Source organism: Montipora capricornis, chromosome 1 (assembly GCF_036669925.1).
Source record: "Montipora capricornis isolate CH-2021 chromosome 1, ASM3666992v2, whole genome shotgun sequence".
Classification (NCBI taxonomy): domain Eukaryota; kingdom Metazoa; phylum Cnidaria; class Anthozoa; order Scleractinia; family Acroporidae; genus Montipora; species Montipora capricornis.
This window is the reverse complement of record NC_090883.1, coordinates 19496524-19514023: the sequence shown is the minus strand read 5'-3', so window position 1 is coordinate 19514023 and position 17500 is coordinate 19496524. Positions and strand designations below refer to the sequence as shown.

The 17500-nt window shown below is 38.6% G+C and overlaps 1 protein-coding gene across 2 annotated transcripts in view; it reads right to left on the bottom strand.

The window, feature by feature from the left end:
- LOC138021384 (uncharacterized) overlaps positions 1-17500 on the bottom strand; it is a 73741-nt gene that overhangs the window by 33091 nt on the left and 23150 nt on the right. For both annotated transcript variants that reach the window (XM_068868281.1, XM_068868355.1), the window contains exons 15-26: positions 17468-17500; positions 16593-16680; positions 16076-16144; positions 15286-15387; positions 14915-14995; positions 11859-11912; positions 11553-11700; positions 11040-11318; positions 8096-8227; positions 1876-2045; positions 654-791; positions 87-153 (exon numbers count right to left, since the gene is read on the bottom strand). The exon at positions 17468-17500 is cut by the window's right edge and continues 16 nt beyond it. In XM_068868281.1, coding sequence (XP_068724382.1) covers positions 87-153; positions 654-791; positions 1876-2045; positions 8096-8227; positions 11040-11318; positions 11553-11700; positions 11859-11912; positions 14915-14995; positions 15286-15387; positions 16076-16144; positions 16593-16680; positions 17468-17500 — 1361 coding nt within the window. The remainder of the gene's footprint in view (positions 1-86; positions 154-653; positions 792-1875; positions 2046-8095; positions 8228-11039; positions 11319-11552; positions 11701-11858; positions 11913-14914; positions 14996-15285; positions 15388-16075; positions 16145-16592; positions 16681-17467) is intronic.

The window sequence follows — 17500 nt, the reverse complement described above, 5'->3', positions numbered from 1 at the left end:
TTCTATCTTTTACGAACTTAAATTACAAGCCATGAAATATTTGCGCTAGGGATACGAGTCAGTAAAATAGTCTTGCTTGTACATACTTGATCCCCAAAGGTCTTTGCACTGTGTTTCGTGGATCTCGCTGCATTCTCCAAGGTAACAAATCGACTAAAAGGACAGATGAAATCTCAAATGTCGAATAATATTTTCATCTGGTTTAAAGAAAATGGTGTGCTTTCATGAATTTTAAAACCGTTATTGATGGTAACGAAAAACTTCAGGGTTAAGATTATACTTCATGGAATTCACAGAGAGTTGAAAGAGGTTGCAAAGTACGTACGTTACTTTGTCGAAGCTTTAGCTTTTGAAAGAGATTGAACACAGACCGTTTCAAGTGCCTTCCTGCAACTGTATTCAAATAGTTGCCTATTCTATTTTGTTCAAGTTCATGCAATATCGATTGTAAACCGGCGCAATGCTTTTATCTCTATTATAATCTCATCGAAAGGGGGACATACTTGTCATAAGCATCTTCGCTAATTGTCATTATCATCACAGTTATTACAATGATATTCTAATAAGCGTTCGTATGATTCAACAAGCCAAAAAAAAACCTCTTTATCATAATGCATTAGAAAAGACGAATCATAAATCAAACATTTGTTTACGTTGGAATGGTTCTTATCTCCACTTTGTGAGTAGCCAGTCCACTGACGCCCATTGTCGCTGTGATACAGATGAAATCCAGTCACCCAATTATACCAATTTGAGCGTCCTTGGATCATGATCATGTTGACAGTTTTTACCTAGTGAAATTGGGCAAATGTGTAATTAAGAGTAGAACAATTCTCTGCAATCTCTCTTTTTTTAAGTGGGGAAATGGACCGGCCTTATTGTCATAAGCGAAGGGTGTTAGTGGAGAAGGGTGTTAGCGAGGAATGTTGTAAATAATTGTTCCAACTGCAAAAAGATTCACGTATGCCGATGCTGACAGATTTTGGCGTCAAGATCGCTTGTGCAAAGTTATGTGATTCGAAGTTTAAAACTAGCTATCTGAGACGGAAGATATAATTTCCGAATGTTATTGGCTATAACATCATAAACGGCTCTTTCCCTAATTTTTCTTTTAAGAGCTTACTATAGGTCAATTAGAAAAGCCTAAAGCGGATTTTAGAGAAATAGAATTCAACTTGGACGTCCGGTATTTTCATTTGAAGGGACTGTGTCAAGCAGTTTCAATTTAACAAATCGAAAGTGGTTCAGCGTTGTCTGTACTCTTATCGACAACGATATTCGTCAGCACAGTGGGGAAAAAGTTGTGCGCCGAGTGATTCCGCAACAAATTTTGACCACTGTGATGACGAATATCGTTGTCGATAAGAATACAGACTACACTGCATCACTTCCGATTTCTTTTTTACCCCAATATTCAATGTCAAAAAAAGTGTTTATTTCAGAGAGTGGCTAAAATCATGACACAAATAAAGATCAAGCGATGTCTATAACTTTCTCGCAATATGATTGGTTTATTCGAAATTCCCAAAATGAGCGGTACAGATTGGCTATTACATTGCGCGACAAATTGGCGCTAGCAGCGTTGTCTAGAGTCTTACCGACAATGGCAAATTAGCCAATCAGATTGCGAGATTACAACAAGTGTGGTAAAAAACATTCGACATGTCATCAGTGTGGTACAGCAATGGTTACAACATGTCTGGTGAGTTTGAATATGTAGTCAAAGTTTATAATCAGGACTCTCCCTTCAGTATCAGGCTCGAGGGGAGACAAGATCGATAGTATGGACCATGGGGCAATTGGTTCTTGAATATGCAGACGTCTTGCGTAGTTTGGTTTAAGACCGAACTACTTTTTCTTATTTTCCCAGTTTACCTGACCAAGATCTACTTGGAAATATTCCTTTTTGCTTTTCTTGGCAGCACACCAATATTTATCATTATTAAGCCTTCCATACTCTGGTAAATCACGAGAACGTGACGAACTTGCTGTAATTTGAATATCTTTTATATCACCATTTTCCATACCAAGACGATGCACGCAATCTGCAGTGACGAAAAAGTCAGGTTTAGTTACTGTGACGGAATTAACTATCTGATTGGCTGTTGGATTATTCGACAAGACGGTGCACAGTGTGTGACCTAAAAATCCACACAAACAAGGCCAAACAAATGTTCGGTGCAGAATTCCATGCAAAATGAAAATCTCTGCGATGCAACTTTAAGAATTTGAAGCAGAAGTCAAATTTTAAGTTAAGATGGTTATAAATATACATTTTGTGTGCCGTGCATTTAGCGCAATAGGTTCCCTGATTTTTACTTCCCCAAAGTCAACTTGGCCAGATTGACTTAAATAGACAAGTTGACTAAGAGCATCCCGATCAGCGCCTTTAGTAACGCTGTTGTAATTCACCGTTGGGTAGTCCAGTTTTGGTACCAGTGGGGAGCATTAATGTTCAAGAAGAACCGAATGTTGATCTGTTTTAGGATTTTCATGAACACAGTACACAAAACACAGTTAACTGTACAGCATTTACGTTCTAATTCGCTTCGCTCAAACGAACGTAAAACATTTTACCCTTAAATTCCCGTAATACAAACAAATACCACGAGAAATATGGTAGGATGCGCAAGCGTATCCAAAACAGTTTATTATAAGATAGAAATTACAAAAAGAAATTGTTACTGCACTTTTTTTTTTTTTTTTTTTTTTTTACAACTCTTTAGATACTACTGTATGCAGAAACTAATCTACGCTCCATAATACGTTACAAACCTAAATACTTAGTTACATGCAACCTGTTTTCAAGGCTTTCTTCAACATACATATCCTTGGCAGAATCAGATTTCCACCTACCAGGAATTTTAAGTAGTCTTTCTGGAATCGAATTCCTACTATAGCGTACGGCAGCTGTAATGCCACCGGATCTTTAACTATGAAGACCATAAACATTAGGGTTGTATAGCCCAGCTGACTTAAGGTATCCCTTAAGATATCTCTACAGGTAGTATAAGAAATCTTTCCGCTCCTCAGGGTATAGCTAGAAGTACTACGGTGAAAAACAATTGGTCTAAATAAAAGGGAGAGGACTGTTTAAGTCAATACCAGATAAATCTAAATAACGCTGTAAAACACCAACAGGACAGTACTTAGATCCAGATGCACTAATATAGACGAAATTCCCTTCCCTATAAACATCTGTCTTACTACGAGGCACAAAAATTCTTATATAATCGCTGTGAAATTCGATATGCTCCGGAACGATATTGCATAATTCGTCATAACGAAAAAACCCTGCGAAGGCTAAAGAGCACAACGCAGCAATACGGAGATTCTTTAAATTAGCATCTTTCCTGTTATGAATATCTAAAATACGCCTTATAATTTCTGTGGAAATAGGCTTCTTTTTCATAACTGGCTATGACTTCTGGCGTTTAGCGGATTCGACGACATTTCTGCAAAATTCGCTATCTAAAGGATTACGATCCAAACTAGGGACAAAAGAATGTAACCATTTAAGGGCCACATGGGCTAAAATTACTGAGGAGCTAGAAGCGGAAGACTGCTGAACTTCAAACAAATATAGAGAAACAACACTAAGAGGAAAAGGTAACTGCATGTTGAACTGTCTACTTTTAGACCAGTCCAAGGACTTTCTGATAACACGAACGTAAGCTTTAGTGGTCGAATCCGACCTGGACTTCAACATAACATTTAGCACTTCATAAACGTTGATTGAAGAAAACTGTTGAAAGCCTTTCCAAGAATTACTTGATAGCATAATCTGTAAAGACAAGAACAAAACATACATACTAGAAGAACAAAAGAAAGACAGAACATCCTTTAATAACCGTACAAAAATCAGTCATTTATGAGGCCAGTGCCACGTAAGACGTTAAATGATCGTATGGGCCAGTGCCCCGTAGATCAACAACCATTGATGAGGCCAGTGCCACGTAAGACGTTGAATGATCGTATGGGCCAGTGCCGCGTAGATCAACAACCATTGATTAGGCCAGTGCCACATAAATCAACTATACTCCTATTAGGACAGCACCATATGAAATGACAGACCAAACATTAGGCCAGTGCCTTACAAATAAACGGCATACTGCCTTGGCCAGCGCCAACAACTGAAAAAACAAAGGCTAGTAGACACACCGTCCAATAAATTAATCAGTAAATTTTAGTCTAACGGCCTTCTGAGATTTAAGATAATGTAATACGCGTGGGATGATACCAACTGGATGGACTACTAAGCAATTTTCCCCTCCAAGAGACTGAAAGAAAAATCAACACCCGAGGAATTGGGATTCCAAAACCTCGAGAAATACCTGGGGATCTTGCGGTTATAATAATTTGCAAAGCAATCTACACTATGCGGACCCCACAAGCCATCGAGAAAAAGAAAAAGTTCTTCAGTAATTTGCCAATCATCAGTATCAATTAAACGACTTATATAAACAGCTTGTTGATTCGAAGTGCGAGGGATCCACTGTACATCTAAATGAATTCCCGATCGGATACAAATATCAAATCCCTCTGGCCATTTGTGCAAACCTAATTTCATGCTGCCCACTTCAACAATCTGAGCAGCTACTTGGCTATCCGTAAACCACTTAACATGTGATCCAACACTGAGGCAAATGATTGCAAAGAAACTCAATAACAGACAGTTCTCTCCACATTGAACTTTGACCTCTCTCGTTCTCCGACCACGTTTTGTGGCACACAAAATCATTGTTAAAATCAGTAATTGCTCCACCTCCGGTGGAACTGGCGTCAGAATACACAAAATAACTTGGTACCTTACTCACAAAGCAATACCTAGTGTTGATATTAACCATACTTTCCTTCCAAAAATACAGTTCTTCCTTGCAGTAATCGTCAAGAAGGGATATAGAATCCCAATTATCCCTGCACGCGGTGGACAAGACACAATGTCTGGTCATTATCCTGCCAATGTTACCAACTACAGGACAGGTAGAGATAACTTGACCTGTGAAGGAAGACAACTCTCTCGCAGTAACTTTGAAATCGGCTTCAATAATATGATCAATTGAGTTAATGATCTTAACAATTCTCCTTTCCACAATTTAAAAGTACCTAATGCAGCATTCCAGGTAATACCCAGCCAGTCCAATACTTGGGTGGGTTCCCATACCGATTTATCTTCATTGACAACAAAACCTGCGTTGCACAAATCCGCCCTTACAGCCCGGGCCTTAATGAGACAACTTTCTCTATCCTGAACAATCGCCCAACCATCATCCAAGAAGATGGCTTTACAAAGACCCTGTACTCTCCAATAACTTCAAAACCTTAGTAAAAACCCAAGGGGCAGAGGACAGACCGAACGGGAGCACAGAAAAAACATAAAATATTTCCTTAATGGAATCGGGCGTACGCCATGAAAACCCCAGAAAAGTTTGGTGCTCTTGTGCAATGTCTACATGATGGTAACCACTTTTTAAATCGAAGGAAAACATGAACCCATCCTTCACAAAATAAGACATAGCAATTTTCCAGTCCTCTTACTTAACACTTTGCTTAATTAATGACTTGTTGACATGACGCAAATCGAGAATAAGCTCTTCTTACCGCATGGTTGTTCAGAAACTGACAAAGGATTTACAACAAAAGGCTGCTCATTAACCAAACACACCCGGTCTGAATTAAGGAGCTCAAGAACAGCTTGATCCACAAAAACAGCATAAATACAAGCCGACTTATTATTTTTCTGTTTTACGGCCAACGGAAAACTAATGAATGGCAGTCTGTAGCCATTTTCAATAATAGACAAAATGAAATCCGGAGCACCTATAGATCTGCAGAAAACTAAATTATTCTTCAGATTACCCTTAACACGTAATGAATGTCAGCTTTCAAGTTCGTAATCCTGTGTAAACTGATGTACCTGCGCCAAGGCATCATCAATGCTTTTGTTGAGCTGATTGGCCTGAGGTTGGCTTGTTGTAGGAGATTCCAGGGAAAGAATTGTAGCTAAGCGGCTGGTAACTTCCCGGCCAGAACAAGGATTGGCAGTCCTTAGCCCAGTGTCCAAATTTGCCGCATTTGAAACAGCGGAAGAAGTCGCCAAAAGCGTCTCTACGGCCTGAAAGATAAAGGCAATGACGAAACCTGTAGTAAACGGGAGGTGGGGGGGGGGGGGGGGGGAAGGCTTAAAGCAGAAAGATGAATAAACTGTATGGAACCGCAAGCGTGAATGGTACTCAAGAGACAGCGGAGGGTATAAATACTAATAACTGGCCAATCCCTGACAAACATGAAAAACAGAATGCACAATAGTGGGTGCGGCAGGTGTGAAATGAAAACACCGCAACTAATTACTTGGAATACCAGCGGAAAATATATTTACGTTCTAATTCGCTTCGCTCAAACGAACGTAAAACATTTTACCCTTAAATTCCCGTAATACAAACAAATACCACGAGAAATATGGTAGGATGCGCAAGCGTATCCAAAACACCCATGAACATACAAAGTATAGAGGAGACTCTTTATCTTATACCACGAAAAAGTTGATTATCAGTGCCCAAAGCAATTCTTGGTTTCTTTCCACGGTCACTGGAGAGTTGTTCTTTTTGGCGTCTCTTGCGACTCGCAGCTTCCCTTGCCTTCTTAAGACGTTTTTCATCTTCGGAGCCGGATGCAAGTTCGTCTGACTCGTACTCGGCTACGACCTGCCAGCCGTCCATGCTTTTATCAGCGATTTTTATCAGCTTCTGCCGCTTTCGAATACGTTGCCTGTCTTCTTGGGAAAGCTTCTTGATTTGCGACAACTTTGGCTCGATGCTTTCACTCTCGGTTTCAATACTTTCCAAAATGGTATCCAGCTCGGCATTAAGCTCAAATTGTTTCTGGTTTCCTTTGAACTTTAGCTGCACAACTTCTTCATCTAACTTACTTCTATGCTCGATTTGCTTTCCTTTGTCTTCTAATTTTTTTCTCAAGAAAATCTTTGAACATGGAAAAGACTTGATCAACGGCTGCTGAGTTGCCTCCACTGTCACCCGAAGACGTTTGGAATACTTCAGCCGAAACGGACGAACCTTCGCTCTGTATCTGGTCGTTGGGCCTCACACGAATAGATGGGCTTAAAGCAGAAAGATGAATAAACTGTATGGAACCGCAAGCGTGAATGGTACTCAAGAGACAGCGGAGGGTATAAATACTAATAACTGGCCAATCCCTGACAAACATGAAAAACAGAATGCACAATAGTGGGTGCGGCAGGTGTGAAATGAAAACACCGCAACTAATTACTTGGAATACCAGCGGAAAATATATTTTATAACAATCAAGTCTCTCCCTCAATTCAAGGGATTATTCTAATTGTCAATTTGCTCCAAGTGAAAAATCATCGCTTATTTTGGCCACTTAAAGCTTGATAGAGATCGTGGAAATGAACTTATTTTTATTTCAAAGCCGAACCTTAAAGTCTGGACTCGCAGGATTCGAACCTTGGAACGTTTGATTAATAACCCCTTCACCCAACCACTGGACTACTACATCACTAACTGCGAGGAAGTCAATAAAATTTTTCTTCCAAATGCCCCTGTAAACGTGTATAAACACCCGCTTAGAAGCAAGCTTACGCAGTGAAAAATGGCGCTAACCAAACTTCAAGGAAAACCTAACCATCTTAAATTCAATTCTTAGACTTGACCATTATTCTGCAATGATTTTATACATATACTAATTAGTTCTGGTAAATAATCAGCACGCTTAACAGTTAGTTGAGCTTTAGTGGTTAAGAAGATACAAACAGTTCTTTCAAAGTGGGTGCTCGGGGTTCAAATCCTGTCCAGGGACTACTTTTACTTTTTTTTCCCTATTATTTGCTACCACATGTCTTGGGACAGAGTAACCTAAATGGTGGATAATACTTCATCTGGAGCAAACTGACAATGAACAATAATCGTTCATTTGAGGAAGAGATCGTGTTGTTTTATAATAAAGGTCATATTCGAGTCGAAGACAATCGAACCTCGTTCCCAGGACCTCTACCTTGGCTCAGAAACCAGAGAGAGGGCCTGGGTTGAGGACAATCGACTCCATTGAAACGACGCACCTTGCTTCCCAAACCATAATTCAAGCCTCTGTTCATCACAAGTAGACCAAATGACGATCTTTTTTCCATTCCCAGGCCACCCGCCATTTGAGTGTATGCATTTACCGGTCTTGACATGCTTCAGGGAGCGTCCTTGAAAAATATCAGAAGAAATCAATTCTAAGTGTGGCAACAAAATTGGCACTACTGTGACTTGCTAATCCACAATGAAAATTGATCGGAGATTGCAAAATTGCATTTACAGCTAGGTTCTTGTGGTTTCAAGAATGAATTAGAGGAGGAAAAAAAGCGCATGCAACAGCGCCTGATATATTGGCAATAAGATCTTAGCAGTGGTTAATTGAAACAGTTTATGAACAGACTTAGACGCTCCATGACCGTACACTGGGTCGCTTGTGGTACGTGTTACACAAAAACAGAGGGCACTGAGTTGGTTTGAACTGGAGTGTTCCAGTCATTTTTTCAAGTGGAGGTCATTAGGACCATTTGAGGGGTCACCCAGACGTCGTGCCAGCAGAAGCCCTTTGGCTAACACGTTCACACGTTTAATTCTATCTCCTCATTTGCATATTCGAGATCCCCTGAGAAAGCGCATGCGTGGTGAAAATCATTATGGCGTTGCGACTTTCGGTGAAGGAAAGCTGTAAGGATTTACGCTGGAGTTATCATTTTAAAATCTCTTGCATCGAAGCTTCAGCCATTGTACTAGTTTCCTCTACTTACAGAGGAAAGTTTTAACGAGGGCTAAAGCCTTCTTTGAGATCGAATTTCAATTACTGGTTGAGAATTATTCCATTTAACGGGCATGTCTCATGACCACGAGAAACTACGCGCATCCGCCATGGTAGAGTCAATTGACTCTACAAACTTACTACAAGAAAGATGTAACCGACGACAATCTATTCGGAATTGCTCGTTTAATTTCTACTTTTTAGATGCCATTTCTAAGCTACAATAAACCTATTGTTGTGTTGTGCAGTAGATTGTTGTTCATTACTGTGACTTGCTATGGCCCATGTGCTTTGAAGTCTCACGGGATCTCGGATATGCAAATGAGGAGATTTAATTTTTAATTCTATTTCCTCATTGATGCATAGAGAGATCACGTGCTCTCCCCAAATACGGGGTTCCCCACCCAGAGACGTTTATCGACATACATGGGGCCAGTCTTTAAAGGATGATCTTCACCACGCATGCGCTTTCTCACGTGATCTCTCTGTGCATCAATGAGGAGATAATTCCAATCAAACTTTACCTTACAGGTAAGGCTTGTTTACTTTTTAATTATTTTGTAATGTCCTGTCCCATTTTGAGGTCTTTTAGTTTTTTAAGCTTTGGTTATAAATCCAGTTTAAAGATAACAAAACACGCTCTTGAGTAAAATTCATTCGTTTCTTCTTTAAATAGTCTGCAAAAAAACTAACTGCAAACTGCAAACTGCAAATTGCTCTGACGGACGTTTTCCTGCATTTCCTGCATGTCTTGCAGTTGCACTAATCAAATGTTTATTGTACACATGCACTAAGGAAGGACTAAAGATGTTGTTTCCGCTTCATAATTCCTCTTCTTCTCAGTCTAACCTGATGGCAGGTCACTTTTTTTGGCTTCACGTTAGCACCAAAAAGTATCGTAAAAGTCGGGAGTTAACAGTAAAAGGCAAGTCAAAAGACAGATGGAGAAAAACAAAAGTCTTTATACATAACTCTGAATCGAATTCTCATCGAAAGATTAATGACAATCAATGGTAAAAACACTTAAAATTTGTGGTCTATCACTTCTATGAATCAAAGGAAAGGTCAGGATATTCTGTCAAAAGGAATAAATTGATCATGTGCTAGGCAACCATAAAGGTGCACGTGATCACCTTCGGTCAACTGAATTAACTACGGGAAAGAATGTTAATCGTTCGTTGTTTTCAGAGTAAAACAACGTACTTTTGTAATATTTACCTTTTTCAGAGTAAAACAACGCACTTTTGTAATATTTACCTGAATATTTACATCTCACCTGTCGGGTCAGGAAGCCTTCTTTGTCGAGGTCCTGAGAAACCTATCTATTTTGACTTTAAGGTGAACTATTTACACAATCACGAGGTTGAGCGGCCAATCAAAACCGTTTGTAATTTACAAGCTAAACATCTATGAGATACAAAGACAGACTTGCCAATTATTGCAAATCACAATGCTGACAAGCACAAAAGCCAATATGCAATATGGCAACCCAATAAAAAAAAAAGCTGCGTAGTCAGGCTTGTATTTATAATGGACTTAACTGATTAGATAGGGACTACCCTGGTTAGAATTTTTCTTTGTCCATGTGTGGACCCATTGCCATTAGTAGGGATAATGCTCACCTGGTTCATAAGGGGTAGAAAAACAACCACTTCACATTACACTCTAATCAGTTAAGTCTGTTGAAATATAGTGCTTCACGGCCAACGTTTGCAAAAACGTAACCTTTCCTTGTACTTGTATTAAAAATGACTGGTAGTGTCGAACCTCCTTTTATGATTGGGTGGTCTGAACAAGTGCACTGGGAATGACAGCCATATCATGGCCGAGGCAAAAAAAAAAACCATGATAGTCTTTGTTTGTCCACCCAAAAGTTGAATAAGCATTGCTTTTGTTTTCTCTTGGGACCATTGTAAGCTCCAAGAGAAGTTGGAAACAATGCTTATTCAATATTTGGGAGGACAAACAAACGGTATTATGGTATTTTGCCCCTCGGCCAATTGTGGTTCTAATGGCTAATAGTTCTATCTGACCACATACAATAATTTCTGCTTGACCAGTTGAGGATTTCTCTTCAAATTAACAATTTTTGCTTTGGTATGTCTCAAACCCGTCGTCAAAAGCAATTCTGCTAGTACATAATCCCCGTTTTGGAGATTTGCCTGCAAAGGGTTGTATAGTGCTTATTTTTAATCATGGAACCCTTTTCTTACCTGTTGTTCTGTAAAATTTGGAATTATTAGCGTTGCAACTGCTGCTGACTACAATTTTTGCACCGTTTCCGCTACCCTGGGGGCATACCATCTTTTCACTGCATTTGTGACGTAATACACCGTTTGCCTCCAAAGTGAACTGGAAATGGCTTTCCGCACACTTGTCACCACGCGCCCAAATAAGATGTTCATTATCACTCGGCGAACAGGTCTTGTTTGATGGTGTGAGACAAAGATCAAGATTGTAAGACTTGATTGGCGTTGGAGCTGTTGGGTGTGCTATCAAAAGTATATTCATGTTATAAGGAATCATCGAAACACATGTGACACACAAAAACTCAAAGAACCCAAGCAGTCTGCCAACAAGAAGAACGAGGTTGCAAAACTATTTTTATTTAAAATAAGATTTAATTTCCTTGAAATGAAGGCAGGACTTCATGCTCTGCGATGTTTGGAGGATTCGGAGTGTAAAGAAAAGTGATGTTTAGATTGTAAAGTTTTAGATTTTGTTACCTTCGTCTGAAGAGCATCCCAAGAAGTCAACTCTAAGACATGGCCAACCGTGCCAGTATTGAGGACTGAGGCGTAGATATCTGGTGTTCAGTCTAGGATTCAGTTGCCTTTTGAACACACTGTTGCGGTTGGTACTTCCTTGAACAACCTTCAGTCACAAAAAGCCGTTGGTTAGGCATGGAAAAGATAACAAAATGGCAAGGAGAACAGAACCCTCAAAAGGAACTTATTTTTTTACGTGCTCTAAATTCTCTTCGTGGGATTCCAAACATCCAATTACAGATCGTGTAAAAAATTAACTCCTACCGTTTTGGTTTGATTGCATGGGTATCCATCAATGATTGAATCATCCGCTGGACACTGCGGGAATTTAATAGTATCATTCATTACATCGAGTATCTCTCAGATTGTACGCACACTGCGATTAGCTAAATTAGAAAACCGTATTTTACAGTACGACCCACTGTATTGGAAAATTTGAGTAAACATTCTCTAGCAAGTTTTTTTAAGCCGTTTATGTTACATACACTTGTAAAACCGTTAGAATCATGCAAGCAACCATTTCAAAAACCAAGATTTATTCGTTTTTCGGATTTTGACTTGGCACTCTTTTTGACAGTTAAACCTTCCACTGGACTTCAACAACTTTCCTCTCTCGCGTGCCTCATTACCTGAGGTATAATAAATATCTTACTAACTTCGCTTTTTCTGTCCGTACTGCAGGTTACGGATTCTCGTTTTTTCCTGTTTATTTATGGACCGCGCGCTTCTCGTTTAGACCATAAAGCAATAGAAAAGAACCCGGTCCATAACTTACACTACGGACCTCGAACTCAGTTAGTAAGGGGTATATGTTACAGTTAAATTTAAATTCAGGTTAATTTTAATTTCAACCTAGTTCATTTTATTTTAACTAGGTTGAAATTGATAGTATGAAACATCAACAAAAGGCCATCAATTATTAGCAAGTACGTGTAATATATTGGTAAGTAAATTGGTCCTAGAGGTGAATGGATGAACTTAGTGTCGCTTAACTTTTTCATGAGTATTTTTATAAAACCCCAATGGTTGTTAAGTCTAGGTTGCATTAAGCATTAAGGTTGGGGCTAGGCATACTGTGCATGATAACCGATTCTACTTTCTTTCTCAGAGCTTTTTTGAAGGACAATTGTTCTTTGATGAATCTCATTAGGAGAGCAGGGGCCAACAATATTGAATTACCTCCTAAGGAATAAAAGAACTGAAACATGCATGTTGCATTGTTGATTTTTAATTTTCTTAGTTATTTGCTCTATCTTTTGCTTACTTTGAATTTGCAATAATCAAAAGCAAGTAAAAACAAAACTTTGAAAAGTCAGGAAAAAGGATTTCATAATCTATTGATCAGAAGCCATTTTGTAGGCTCTTGTAAGTGTTATTTCTTTTGAATTATCAAATAAGACATTTGTTTTGTTTTTTTAATTTTTCTGAATCTGTTTGTAGTGATAAATCCAAATTTTGTGATTATTTTGGCACAGTCCCCTTCAAGTTCTACTATTTGAGCAAGTAGGACATTTGGATAAAGGGGCGTTTCCGTTTCCATTTATTAAATTTCAGCGCCACATAATCCTGAACTTCGAACTTTTCTTTTTCTTCTTCCCTTTCTGATGTATGATAATTGCAAAAGGCAGACTGCTGGCTGTCTACAAATAGCGCTGATAAGCAGTATTTAAGCCGGGCTAAGCACCCATTTCAAATGGTGCTAATAAACAACATTTACGTCTCTGTGATTTAGGGTTAGTCTGTAGTCCGCGTGTGCAGTTTGCAAGTATCATACACCGCTCTCCTTCAATGTCTGGCTCATCCACTTTTTCAAATTATTGACCAATCTCCTGCTCTGTATTTGATGTAGCTGTGACTTGTCCACTCATTTGTGGCTTTCTCATCCCTTTTCTCAAAGAGATTCTGAAAACCTCGTTTTCGGGGGTAGAGGCGGAATAATTGGATCTCAGTCATTCATTATTCTTTCCATTTTTTCCAGAGTTCATTATTGTATTTTGTTTCGATATTCATTTTTGGGAATTCGTACTTCTTTAACGGAATCGTAAAACTCTTTGTTTCAAATGTTCGAGGGCTAAATATTCCTTATTCACGTTCATTTTTAAGCCGTTATCCATTATTCATTATTCCGCCTCCACCCCCGAAATTGTTCTGTGAATGGTTATGCTTTCTTACAAGCGGTTTCTCCAAGTTGATGACACTCTAGTGGTTCGTAGACGAGTTCTTTTCTTTGAAAACTGCAAAGGTTATCTTTTGTTTTTCTATTTGCCCGTACCACCATCTTTTTCCATTGTGGGAACGATGTTTTTGCGGCAAAAATCGGTTTGTTATCATTACTAGAAATGATGCCTTGTTCCTGTTGTATTTTTCATAGCGACGTAAATAAACTTCGTACAATCTCTGACTATTTGTCCTTCAGAATCAAGAGCCACCTCTTGCACCAATGTTTGCTTTTGTAGCACTGGAGACTCGGAGCGTTTTCATTCTTCTTCAGATAAATTTAGCCACTCTTGAACTTCTTCATAAAGTTCCATCGGCGGCCTCTTAACTGTGTGGATGAGCTGAAACTTTTCTTAAGTCTTACTTTATGTGATTTACGCATGTGCGAAATGGTGGTTGTCGTGAAGGCTTGGAAATGGCTTAAACTCGTTGGTAGAAAAAACATCGAGGCGATTTCAGTTGCTGATTCGAAGGCTTAGCGGTTAATACAGAGAAAAAGTAATCTCAGATGTTCTATGGTGCGAGAGTTCGAATCCTTGGAGAGGCATGGTATGTTGTCGTAGCTCAAGGTAAGTGGCACAGTCCGTTGGTACTAGAGATGGTAAGTGGAAGAAGAACGGAAGGCAAGGGAAAGGTGGAGAAGGGTGTTTTCTTTTTTATTCCCCCTAACAATCCAGGCTTTATTTTTTAAAATTACATCCCCCAAAAAAAGAAAACCTTTTTTTAGACAGTTCATAATAACCTAGGTTGAAAAAATTTGACCTAGGTTGAAAAAGATCAGCCTAGGTTGAAATTAAATTAACCTGAATTTTAATTCAACCTGTAACACATATATCGTGCAATAATGATTTTTCTGGTTTTTTAAATAAAAAGCAAATTTTGATCATTCATGTAGCAATTAACCGTAATTGGCCAAATTGGAAAATTCCTTAATACTCTTTGTTTGTCCACCCACATTTTGCCTAAACATTGTTCCCTGTTTCTCTTAGGACTTAATAATGGTCCCAACTGAAAACAAAAACAATGCTTATTCAAAATTTAGGTGGACAAACAAAGAGTATTGTGGTATTTTTCGCATCGGTCAATACCTTTCCTGTACTTACGTCTTCGGAATCACCCGTGCAGTATTCAGGTACGTCACAATCAGTTGTCACTCCACGACATAAGGTTCCTTGTCTCTTGAACTTTTAAAGAATGGTTAAGGTTTTAGTAAAGATCGTGCTATTATACCTTTCCCAGTTAAGAAAGGGTCACTGCTCTAGTTGGGTGAGAAAGACGCTTTTTTGAAAAGCAGTCGAAAAGACCAAAGTTATTATACGCGTTCTGTACTGGTGTTATGGGAAGTAAGAAGCAGGTACTTTTCGATTGACCTCTATCCATGTAAAACCGAATTCGGTTAAAATTAATTTTTAACTCAAGTTCTGGACTTTTAATAAGTTTGGGTTGATATATTTAAAATGTCTTTGCAAGTTACCAAACAATTCTCGCAGCATCCATGGTGTAAGTCACTGCATTGAGAGTCTTTCTTAAGAATACAGTGATGAGGCTCACAACAAGGATCTTTAGACAAGCAAATCTAAGAAAAAGAAATTTCATTAAAAAAATTAACAGCATCTATATTTGGGTAGAGCAATCCTCAGATTGCACATTTTTCTTTATGGAGCTATGGCGAAGTCGGTTGTTTCCAAGAGTAACTAAAGTGCAAAGACTTCATTCATTGGTTTATAAAATTGAGACTTACTCGAAGAACAACAAATAATCCATATTACCTTGAATAACATCATGATGAACTACATGCGGTCACCCAGGAACCCATGACTCCATTGTGTTCGAGTTAAGGCTTTTTCACAAACAGATTTTTTTTTTAGATTGATCCCACGAATGAGACTCCCACAGGAGCCCATTGACCAATTACAAGAAACTAATCTGACGTTATAGGGTCACCAACCGGAACTTCCTTTGTCTTTTTTTCAGAAAAGGTGGTCTAAAAATAGATCGGTATGTAAAAATACCGGGCTCCGGGTCATGGGTTCCTCCGGTCACGCAATAGAGCTTTTAAGATCAAGAACTTTGAATTTCGGAAAGACCTCGAAAACAACATGACCAAGAAAATCTACGCAGTAATCATTTTTAACATTCAACGATGAATGCAATTAAAACTCAGCAAAAATTTCCCCTGTTAGCAATAGTGTCTCTAGGGTCCACAGTAATTGCTTCAATCTTTGTTCTTTGTTAAAGAAGTTGCGAGAAAGGTGTTTAGTTACCTCAGGCGCTCCGCAGTCACATTCTTCTCCTTCTTCACGGATACCATTGCCACAAAAACTGTTCATAGCCTAAGCAGGTCATGTTAATAACTGTAAGTGAGTTACGATTCGCAATGAAATGAACTACTACTACATACTCTCCGTTAAAACTGTGATCTAATATAGTGAATATTAAAATAAGTTCAATGAACTTTAATGTTCCTTTCTTTTCTTATTACGATTGAATTTTCCCTCAAATTGCTCTTAAAATTAATACTAAGATTATTACTATTGATGTTGATGTTATTGGTACTTCTTGTATGAGTTCGTACCTTGACCTGTGCCACATAGGCCTAGTCCAGCTTTGGCCTTTCCGGCTTAGTCAATCTCTATAGCTACTTGTGCTAGATAGCCTGTGACTACTATTATTAATCTTAATCGGTTAGATACACATTTACCTTGTGAAAATGGCATTTGGGATATCCTTGCAGTTCATGCAAAATTATATGTGGTCAAACTACTCGAGTAATTAATGTACCTTGTAAGTTGGGACATTCAACAAACACCAATCATTGAGTCTCTTCAAGGAAGTCATACTGCAATTGGAAAATCCTGGTACCCTTGTTCTGCAATTCAGTAAAAAATAAAGGAGAAATTAAAAACAAGGAGGAATCAACTTCACTCTTACTTGATTTCGTCCTTTTAACCAAGAAAATTTCGTTCCTGGGCGAATAAAATAAGGAAATTTAATCCTATTAAAACAGTTGACAAAAGTGTATTGTTGACCGTGAGAAGATTGAAGTTTGCTAAATATTTGAGGGCTTACCCTTCGTCACAGCTAATAAATTGAAATTACAGATACTGAAAAGTTGTTAAATAACTATCCGGAAAATTATCAATCACCGGTTTTTTTAAAGTAAATAACATCATGAGATGTACTGTTGAATTTTTGGCAAACTAAAAATCTCCTACTCTCTTTTTAACGTTTTTTGTCTTTTTTGTCAACGCAACTGGACACAAAAAGGGGTCTTGAGCATGGACTCAATTTATCTTTGTTTTTTTGGGTGGAGGAATCTGGAATGCTTCCAGAGGAATTATTACACGAAAAGAGAACTCGGCTAGTCATCGGAGTTACGTGGTGAAGATTAAATTTCCAGTACAATGTAAGATTTTTTCCAATCTTTGGTCGACTTGTACTTATTTTACTGAGGGAAAATTTGCGTGGCCTGGAGTTTACACTTTGACTTGTTTGTTTTCTTTTCCAAAAATTCTGTATCTTAGGTATCTTTGTATTTTTGTTATGACTTTGGAATTCCCAGCCAGCATAATTGGGTACGCTATTATTCTAATGATCCCCTTGGACGGACATTCCAATGTCTCATTTTCTGTTTGCAGGAACTGCGGTCAACATACTTGTGCCCTCCCATGATGCATCCTCGAGGAGTC